Source organism: Dipodomys ordii, unplaced genomic scaffold (assembly GCF_000151885.1).
Source record: "Dipodomys ordii isolate 6190 unplaced genomic scaffold, Dord_2.0 Scaffold40, whole genome shotgun sequence".
NCBI classification, from domain to species: domain Eukaryota; kingdom Metazoa; phylum Chordata; class Mammalia; order Rodentia; family Heteromyidae; genus Dipodomys; species Dipodomys ordii.
Genome location: NW_012267256.1, coordinates 6,057,011 through 6,068,027, shown reverse-complemented (window position 1 = coordinate 6,068,027; position 11,017 = coordinate 6,057,011). Strand labels below are relative to the sequence as shown.

General features: G+C 38.6%; 1 protein-coding gene across 1 annotated transcript in view; it reads right to left on the bottom strand.

Annotated features, from left to right (window-relative positions):
- Positions 1–889: 889 nt before the first annotated feature.
- LOC105987195 (chromosome unknown open reading frame, human C9orf41) overlaps positions 890–11,017 on the bottom strand; it is a gene marked incomplete at its 5' end in the record, with an annotated part of 30,087 nt that continues 19,959 nt past the window's right edge. Inside the window, 4 exons of the mRNA XM_013018394.1 lie at positions 890–3,446; positions 4,057–4,160; positions 7,604–7,717; positions 10,030–10,208. Coding sequence (XP_012873848.1) covers positions 3,345–3,446; positions 4,057–4,160; positions 7,604–7,717; positions 10,030–10,208 — 499 coding nt within the window. The remainder of the gene's footprint in view (positions 3,447–4,056; positions 4,161–7,603; positions 7,718–10,029; positions 10,209–11,017) is intronic.

Genomic DNA, 11,017 nt, shown 5'->3' with positions numbered 1-11,017 from the left:
AATTCTAGCTACCCAGGAGGCTGAGATCTGAGGATCATGGTTCAAAGCCAGCCCGGGCAGGAAAGCCCGTGAGACTCTTGTCTCCAATAAACCACCAGAAAACCTGAAGTGGAGCTGTGGCTCAAGCTGAAGAGCTGAGGGACAGCACCCAGGCCCAGAGTTCAAGCCCCACAACCCCCCCCCAAAAAAAAGGGACTGATTCAGATACCTCTAGCCTCATCAACAGATCAACCCACTGATGATTCATAATCTGATATGCTATTGGGAGGTGACAGAAATATAAGGGTGGGCCTTGGGTGAAAGGAGCAGGTCCTTAAAGATGTCCTTGGGGACTCCATTTGTTCCCCTAACTGCTTCCCTCCCCACAAAAAAAAAAAAAAAACCCGTAACAGTGCTAAGTGACCATGGCCTGAAACCATGAGCCGTAAAGTTATTTTTCTCAGGTATTTCGTTGCAGCAACAGGAAAGTGACTTAAAAACACAAGAAAAAGAGAAGGAAGGGATAGAAGCAGGAAAAAAAATACTAAGTCGGAGTAAAGTATCTCCAAGGCCTTCTCCTACCTCAGGTCTCAGCAGAGGTTCCTAAAGTGAACCCAGAGGATCTAAACACTTGTCCTGGTCCTGGAAATCTTTTTCTATTGTTTGCCTTTGTGGTTACTTTTGTTACTTAACAAAATTAAACATCAATTTTATTCCTTGTTCGATTCCAACAAAAAGTACAATGGACTCGAATGAAACGAAGTGCAAGCAGTTAATATAAAGTCCGACTCAAAGGGAATAGTCATGTTACTGACTTTCTATAAGCAAACAAAAACAGGCAAAGCAAAGGTTCAAAAGTATACGTGGCTTATTTGTGGTTATCACTAAAATAGAAACAACCAAGCAAAAATTGTTTCATAGCAATTGGCAAACTTTAATATTCAAGAAAAATGAAGTCCATCATACACATTAAAAAAGTAGGAAAGTTCATGCAGACATGAAGCTTCCAATTCAGCCTTTCGGCAACTGCTCAAATGCGTATTACATATAAATACAGTGCACAGTACAGTTCCCAAACCTCATCATCCCACACTGTGATTTATACAGCTTGTTTGTAGATTTTCTGAGCCCCCCCCCCCGCTTGCTTCATAGGATCTTAAATCTGCACCACTTCAGAATATAGAAATTAAAAGAGGCAAGCACAATGATCACTTTATGAAAACATGAGCATGTGTACAGAGCTGTTTTAAGAAAAATGAAAAACTTTAAGGCTTATACATTTTAGTAGCTAGGACTGAACTTAATACAATCTTCCAGTGACATGTCTATTACTGAAACCACATCGTCAAGTTATAAATGCAAAAGTTACTCAGAGAAAAGGTGAGGCAAATTTGTATAGGACATGTAAAGATGGGAGGGAGAAATTATAAACCAATGAGATAAGTGATTTCAGAGTTAACTAAATATACACAACTTAGAAGTACCTGGAACATTTAAAAAAACAAACACCAGTGTTAAGCTGTTTTTGCCTTTACGAAGAAAATATCTGTTTGGATATAGGTTGTAAAAAAAATGCTAATCTGATTGAAAAGCATTTCTAAATTACTCAGAAACAGCATGCATTCCCTGCCTTTCAATGAATATATTTTTAAGTATTTCTATTTATTTTAGGCTTTTTTTCCTTGAAAAAAAAAATAAATGGGGGCGGGGTATGTCCTCCCGTGCAATTTTCATTTCGTTCAGAGTAGTAATGAGAATTCCCACCAAATGAACTTTGCCAGGAACGAAAAGGGACAAAAACCAAGCCAGAGTGAAAAAGGAAAAGCAACAGTGACAGAGGTTGCAAGGTTCTCTACCTAACCTGAGGTCAGGTCACTCTCATGGAGCGCTCCACTGCGTACCGGGAGTAAGGAAAGGTCGCAAAGGCCCTTCAAGTGCACGCTCCTTTCTCAACTAGAAAGATTCCAATCCCGCAGTGAGTCCCAGAATCAACAACAGAGGGCATAAAACGTGTGAGTAAACATCCCTACTAAAATGTAACACACTACTAGCACATTATTAAGATTGTCCATCTGATCCAAATTGCCACCAAAGTTTCTTAAAGCAATCACAATTATCTGTGAAAATATTCAACATGATCTTTTCTCCAAGAAAAGGTTAAATTATTAGTAATCTCTTGCTTTCCAAGCTACTGGAAACAGTAACAAACTCAAAAACAAATTTAAAAACAAAACAAGAAAACCTCCCTCAAATAAAGATCTGCTAGAGGTAGAAATTTAAAGCAGCATACACATTGTTTAAACTCCATCTGTCAGGGAACAAAACTGATGTTAATCTGAAATTACATGAATGGCTGCTGTTCACTGTATTGGACATAAACCATGGCAGTAATTCATCCCTGAATTTCATATTCAAAATTCTCCACAGTAATACCATTATGACTGTTTTTATTAGATAACTGTTTAAAACTAAAAAAAGTGCTTGCTTTCATAATCCAGATCTTTTTTAAAAAAGACATTATTGTAAACATGATACTGACAATCAATCATTTCAGTTTTGAAATCGTGAATTTCAAATGGGCAGATTTTTGTCCTTGTTATTCTGGTTTCCTAGCACTACTTGGAAAAAAGGCTTTTGCACCTTGCTTAGAATGCTGAGATCTCACACATTTCAAAATGGTCCATGGTAAGTATGCTTCCACAAAGTGTTCAGTTTTAGTGTGGCTAAACTTCATTTCTCAGTTACCTGAGTATATTTTCCTGACCTGAATGTATTTTACAAGTAAAATTAGCATTTCATAAAAGTGAAATGAAATGTTTGATGCATCTCTAAATTCAACTGAGCTAGAAAAAAAGTTAACTAATTTGAATGGATGATCAAAGAGTGGAAACACATTTTATGTATAGATTGCTTAGGTCCAATGTGAACTAAAGTCCCAATTCCAGATGTTGAGTGTGACGGAGGATCCTTAGACTCTTCTAAAAATATCGAGTGCAATGCATACAAAATAATAATAAAAAAAAGTAGATTATAGACTTCAATACTATCAGTCATTAATACGGCAGACTTGCAAGAGACAGCTTCATGAAGACATTGGAGTTTAGGGTTTTTCCCTACTTAAAAGACAATTATGGGCTTCAAGGAAAAGTGTCCTTGAAGACATTTCCTCCATTTTTACTTGTGTAGTACAAATCTGCATGGCATAGTATATTTCTGAAAAAAGCAATAGACATTATTAAGAAAATAGACACTATTTCTAAATCTTGTAAGGAATAAGAAGGCACCGCTGATTTGAGGTTGTGTCCTGTCATCACTGATAGTTGATTTTCATTGTTTATTTCAGCATTTATTCTTTCTAAAGACCTTTACTGTGGTTTACGGACCACAAACAGGACACATTCATAGTAGTATTTCATCATAGAGAGATCATTCACAGTATATGTTGATAACACAGATTCTTTTTCCACCTGCAATGCAAACAAAAACCATCATGATGAAGATTGCAACGACAATACCACCAGCAAATACCGAGCCAGTTATAAGTGGCAAGCGCCACCGTAAGTGCACCGCTTACTACAAACTGCCCCCATGAGACTGGTCCCATCAGTAATCACGCCATAAAAAGAATATCTTAATCTGTTCAAGGTTACCACCAATACATGGTACTTCTAAACTGATTAACAACTGAAATACAATAGCAAGATTGTCATAAACCCTTATTTAACATACATGATTAAAATGAAAGAAAGTAGAGAATTCTATTCCTTTTACACAGGGACACTCCCTTTCCACTCCTCCAGAGCCTTGTCTGTGCATACCTATTAGTTACAGCTTATCAAGGCCAATATTATAATGACAAACCAGTATTTATAGAAAGCCTTCTTCACCAGCAATTATTATTTTCCTTGATATATATTTTCCCATCTTTATAATTTGGAAAACTAGGTACATAAACTAGCCTTACTTTATGAACGAGAAAATAAGAGACTTTAAAAACCAAAGCCAGAACATGTCCTATCTACATTCTTTAAATACTTTGAAAGTTAAAACTTGGGCCACATCTCATTCCATCCTTACCTCTAGCTGGAATCCATATTGCAGAACAACATTTTTTATATCCTCATAGCTCAATTCTATAGAAAGTTCATTTGCCAAGTTTTCAAAATGGTACAGTAGAGGACCTACGGTTTAAAGATACATCGATGAATTACTTGAACACAGTAAGCAAGTACTAGTAGCTATGTTAGACTGAATTCCAAGTTAATTAAATTGAACAGTGGATGATACAAAAATGAACAAGTGAAGAACCATACATCTGCTGAATGATCCAGACCTCTGATACTGGCCCAGAAATGTCTGCAAGCTGCGCTTACACTCAAGGGGAATAAATCCCTATATATACCTGTCCCGCATCTGTAACTCTTCAGTTACTGAGAGAGTAGCTGAATCAGAGAATGTTAAGTCCCCAAATTCCAAAGGCATACACTAATATAGCTCTATAAGCAAATGCAAAACTGCAGTTACAAACTAGTGATTGCATGAAACAGAAGGACCTCACGCTAGCCTGGATGAGAAGGTACAGATAAGCTGAAAGAAAGGCTTCCAAGAAGGAGGGGACTTAAGCATGGAATTTGTGCAGTGTTTATGCTTCAGATAACTCAGCTACAAACTCCTAATTGTGCCACAAATGGTTTCATGTGTATCTTGGCCTTAATGTGGAAAATAATCTGAGATTAAAAAAAAATTATTCCTCTAACTTATGTTAAGGATTCTATTTGTGAAATGTTAACTTTCCAAGTATTTTTAATGAGTACTATGCATAATCCTTAAAGAGTAACTGGTCAAGAAACCCAGATGCTGATGCAGAAGTCTATTTGCTGGTGAAAATATGGAGAAGTAAAAGGGGTATGGAAAGAGCTGAGGACAAGATCCTACTACAGTAATCCTAATCCAAATGAACAATGAAGTTCAAGCAACTTTTCCCCATCCAGGGGCATCTTCCATTGTTTAGGGACAATTTTAGTTGATATAACTAGGACTGAAATCTGGTAGGAAGAAGCCAGGGATGCTGGTACCAGCTGGTAGGTATGGAAAGACACCATTAATCCTGCCTCACATATTGGTAGTGTAAACAGTTAAGAAACTTTGGGATACAGACTTAGAAACCACTCCAGAGCTATTGAAGATTGAAGTTTCATTGATTCACAACACTGATACCAGTATTCAGGATCATGGTTTGAGACCAGCCTAGGCAAAAAGTTAGCTAACACCCCATCTTATCATTGGACATGGTAGGATGTCCATATCCCAGCTACGCAAGCGAAGGTAGAAAGATGATGATCCGGGGCCAGCCAGAGAAAATACAAGACCTCATCTGAGAAAGGAAGCAAAAGACCGGAGAGATGGCTCACGTTTTAGAGCACTTTTGCCCAGCATGTGCAAGGCCATGATCTCAAACTGCAAGACCCTCCCCGCAACCACAGATTCAACGGTTAGAAAGACTGGATGCAGACGAGAGGGTGACATGGCTGAGTCCTGCTGCCCTTTCCCTTTCACAGCTCCTACTAGTCCTAGTCCTCAATATAGCTGCATTGGAAGGTTGGGACAGTAAGGAGGTAGTTAGAGGTGGTTCTAAGAGCGGGACCCAGTACATTTAGTGTCCTCCTAAGAGACAGCGGAGAGTTGGCTGCAGTTGTTTGGTTTTGTGGGGGATTTGTTTTAGTCATTTGAGGTTGGGAGTATGCTCTCTTGCCTCCTATTCTCCACCCCCATACCCAGATCAATAACAGCTGTGCGCAACTCACCAGGAAAGCCTTACCACACATCAACAGGGAAGTGAGGTTGATTTTTAAGAGAACATTTTTTTTATAGCATCCATGAATAGTCCAGGGTGGCCTTGTGATAATTCCGTAGATACGTGTGCTTTCAGAAAATTCACCCCGTCCATAATCCCCATACGTCTCCTTCCTAAGTAGTTTTGAGTCTTACTATGCTAGCTTCATATAAAGATATGTAATATACTTCAATCTTCGATCCCTTTAACCCCACCCACTTTGCCAACCAGGAAATCCCCCTTTTTCATTCATATCCCACCCAGCTGACACTTTACCTCCAGCCCCCAGGACGGTGAGGGAGTACACTTCTTTGGTTTAAACTAGCCAATCTGGTATCCTGTTGTAGCACCTTTGCTAACTAATAAAAAGGTGAAGGAGTTCTCCCAGTAGGTCAGCTGAGATAATCCAAGCAGACCATGGAACAGAAAGGGTATCAGGAAATTAAAGTCATCATTTTCTTCAGACATACAGACTTTAAACGCTGTCCTAAACTCAAGTAAGACATGCTTAGGACGCAAAAGATACCTGGATCAGAGATTCAGATAGAGAATTGAAAAAAATAGTGACAGCCACGTTAACTGGTTAACAGGAAAGACTTAAGTACATGGCATTTAAAAAAAAAAAAAAAAAACAAGATACCAGTACTGAAGAAAAATTTTGGATTCTGAGATTTTTTTGGAGAATATTTCTCTAACTTACGTTAAGGATTCTATTTGTGAAATGTTAACTTTCCAAGTGTTTTTAATGAGTATGCTGTTTCCATTGTTCTAAGTCTCAAAATTAGTTTGAGATATTCCCATATCCCAGTTCTTAGGATTGTAGCTGCTCTTAACTGGTCCTATGCAATTCTGAAGTCAGGAAGACTACTACTTAGTCCAGGTGGTAAAATCTCTCTGGAAAAATAATGCAGTTTAAAAGTCAGCAAGATGCTACTGATGGCTCATGCTTGTAATCGTAGCTACATAATGGCTGAGATCTAAAGATTTTGGTTTGAAGGGAGGAAAGCCCATGAGACTCTTATCTCCAATTAACCACCAAACAGCTGGAAATAAAGTTGGAACTCAGTGTACAGCAGTTACCTCTGAGTGAAAAGGCCAAGCAAAAGTGCAAGGCTGTGAGTTCAAGTCCCAGTACCAGCACCAAAAACAAAACAAAACAAACAATAAAAAAACAGGTGACAGAATGTCAACAATAAAACTAGATCTAAGCTGAAAGCCAAGAATTCAAAATCATGTGTCTGTGTCTGTCCTATAACACTCTATAAACTTCACTTTGAAAGCCTTTAGTCTACCATAATGTCTTTCTCAACAGTTTATAGATCTCACTATAGTCAAGACACTTACACTGAGATTCCATTACACTCTTTGTTTTAGAAAGAGAAGTAGTAATTCTTACAGATTCCAGTTGGGTTATCATGTCATACTCATCATTAATTTTTAATCAGCAAGCAATAAGATATAGCACACGTTTTTTGCATAAATTGAATTTCTACTTGTTCTCAAGCTCCAGATAGAAAAGTAACACAGATGTTATTAGGGAGGAGGCTTCCATTGGAAAGCTCAAACTTCTCCTCCAAATGCTTCAATAAATAAAACAAATGACTTGGGTTTCTACTTTTTGGAGATACTGACTCTAGGATGTTGTCTGAAAGAAAATATAGAGGTTTTTAAACATGTATGACTCATGTAAGATTCATGAACATATGGAATTGTGAACTCACCAAATGTAAAAACTGCTGTAAGTACTCAGATTAATGTATAAAAGTTTGTAATAAACACTGAAGCACTCACCAAGATTTATCCATATTCCACCGGGCTTGAGTATTTTCCATATTGTGTCAATATAATCAATTACATTATGAGCTGTGTCTATGAAGAAACAGGTGGCAATACAGTCCCAAGTATCTAATAAAAAAATAAAATAAAATCACTGTCTTTTTTCTTTTTCCTTTAGTTAATGCCTTAAATTTGGTTATTTCTTATAAAATCATGGTATTTTATTTAACTACAGGGTCACAGAAGCTACCACCCTTTTATCAGCATAATAATTAATGTAACCAAATAATCATTTATGGGAGGTAATTCTGTAGTTCATAGTGAAGGTTTTATCAATGAGCTAATAAAAAGCACTCAGATGATTAGATAGATATTAGATATTTTTAAGAGCGTTAACATCCACTTAGCTTCCAGCCTTAGTCTATTTTGTGTGGATGTGTGTGTGTGCTGCTACACAGGCCACACTCTGAGCTAGGCTCACATCCTCTAGCCTTCACTAATATCTATTAGATTAAAAAAGATATTTGAATTTTTAAATTCTGATTTAATCCAGAGCTAACCACGGATTTTGGCAGACTCCAGAAACAATGTAGGTATTCATGGCCAATTTGAGAAATGAATGACATCAAGAGACCTGAACACCCACCCTCGACAACTTGGGATAATCTCCAGGGACCAAGGGGCCAGGAGCACACAGAAGCAGGATACGGGCACCTAGTGAAGGCTGTGGCTGGGCGGAGGGATAGGGGACAGGACTGGGGGCACCAGATTCCACCAAGGCTTCCTACACCCTCTACTTCCTTACTTTATCCAGCATGTACACTCTTCAGTCTGTCTCCAAGTACAGAGGACCAGTTGCCCTAATCTTTTTGGTGGTGGTGGTCCTGGGGCCTGAACTCTGGGCCTGGGCGCTGTCCCTCAGCTCTTCAGCTCAAGGCTAGTGCCCTACCACTTGAGCCACAGCGCCTCTTCCAGCTTTTTCTGCTTATGTGATGCTGAGGAATCGAACCCAGGGCCTCATGCATGCAAGGCAGGCACTCTACCACTGAGCCACCTTCCCATCCCAGCATTCTACCACTTTTGAGCCAAAGTGTCACTTCCAGTTTTTGAGTGGTTAATTGGAGGTAAGAGTCCCGTGGGGATTTTTTTTTACCCAGGCTGGCTTCGAACCACAATCCTTAGAGCTCAGCCTCTTGAGTAGCTAGGATTACTGGAGTGAGCCACTGGTATCTGGCAAGGTTGCCCTAATCTTAAGAATTCAGGGGAAAATATAATCTATATATCAAGATAACTATATATATATATATAAATATATATATCTACATATCAATATAGCTCAAGTGGTAGAGGGCCCACATAGCAAGCTGAGCTTTTGAAAGTACAGTACAGAGAAAATTAACTATATAAAATCTTTCTAAATGGTCACCCCTGCTCTAAACCCTCTCTCCAAGAGCTTCTCGGCTCCACCTTGGCTGTGGCCTCCAAGTCTGTTCACCAATGCTCTCTGCTTTCTGATCTCCCCATCTTGCCTTCTACTTCCTACAGAACAAGCAGTCTTGCCACCATTTCCCTAGTCGGTCCCACTGACGGTAACATTTTTCCCCAAGTCCGTCAATGCCTTGACTTCTTGCCTTCTCAAGTCATGGCATGCTTCTTTCCGTGTCTGCTCTTAACTGCCCTTCCCTGATAACTCTATGCAGTAGTCCCTCCCAAGCTGCCCTTTATCCCAGTTCCCAACTTTCTTTTCCTGCATATTATTGTAATTGTTATTGTTTCTCTCCCCTTCCTAGAGTTTTAAATATCCTGTGGATAGGGACTTTTCTGCTTAGTCTGGCTTCCAATGCCAAGAAGAACACAACTGCTATTTGGTAGACACTCAACAAGTATTGTTACAGAATGACCTTGAAGACTCCAGCATTCTGGCTCTCTATTCTGTCAGCCCTTCCCCTCTCATTTCCCACAGCTACTTCCCTTTTCTAATACCTAGACAAAAATCCAACTCAATTGGACTATAAATGTCTTCTACAATCCCTATCAAACAACATACTTTCTAGTCATATTTCCCATTAGATCTCTTCCCACACCAGTCCAGATGTACTGTTGTCCCTGATTACCTTATTCTTTATCTTTGTACCTCTGCTGATCTCAAATACTGTCTTCTTATCCTTCAAGGCACAGAGCTCCCTTCTCATACTAGCTTACCTCCACATTTATTACAATCATTATACGCCTGAGACTTGCTGTCATGTTGTCTCACATTAACAGACGCAGCAGCTTCTACATTTAACTGAAGATATTTCCCATCAGTGTCTTACACAAGACCCTGGAAATACTCCGAAGTGTCCCTGCTGTCCATTATATTCTACCACTAGTGAATGACCAAACCATTGGCTCATAAAGCTTAAAGGACAAGACCTTTCAAAGGCTTACTCGGAACTTACTGCATTCTGAATAAATCTCCTGAAAATCTCCTGCTGTCATAGAAAAGTTAGAACCAGGAGGAAGACTGTGGGGATCAACGTCAGGGAAAAAGATGGGGCGAATCTGATCAGCTGATCTCCGGTTATTGCTAAATTGATGGATCCAGGGATAAAGTTTATATTTATTAATTTCAGAGCATCTGTAAAATATGAGCATATTAAGTCAGTGTTAACTAAAGATTTAACCAAGGAAATGAACCTTAAAAACTGCAATACAATTTGTTTGATTGAAGGCTTGCATACATGATTTGTTAGAACAGTACCAACACTATATACCCCACTAAGTTATCTGAAAATGTACATAAACATGTAGATGGAGCAACCAATCATGGATTAAGACAGAAAAAAATTAAAGTCAGATATAAATGCGTTATTTATTCAAATTTATAAAAATGCATTTTTAAATTTCAAAATCAAGAAAAACATACTACTAAAAAATACTGGCTTTATGTACAAGTTTACCTTCTACTTAGCTACTTTGTACAACCCTCTTCTCCCTTCCTACTAACCCCCTAAAACTCACACTGCCACCTGAGACAAAATATTATTTACACAGGCAGCTACTTGTTCTGTTCTTCTGACTTTAAAAATAGATAACTTGTTCTACTACCTTTTCTGATAGAGGCCACAGAAGTTCTGAGATCCTTCCAACTCAAGTCATGTGAGTATACTTGGCCATTTAATATGAACTCCATTAAGGAAAAGAGTTATGACGCTATCCTGAACTCTTATTCCACTAAAGAAACGAAAGGATGAAGAAGTTTGAGGACCGATGAGAAAATACTCTGTCCTATGTCACAGTTTCATTAGTCCTGTGGTTCTGTACTGAAAGCATTTCGGTTTCACAGAATGCTCACTTTCAACATTCTCTTCATTAGGCAGTACTGGTTAAAGTGGTCATTTGTATACGTTTAACATAAATAGGATCCATATATGTCATGCTCAAGTA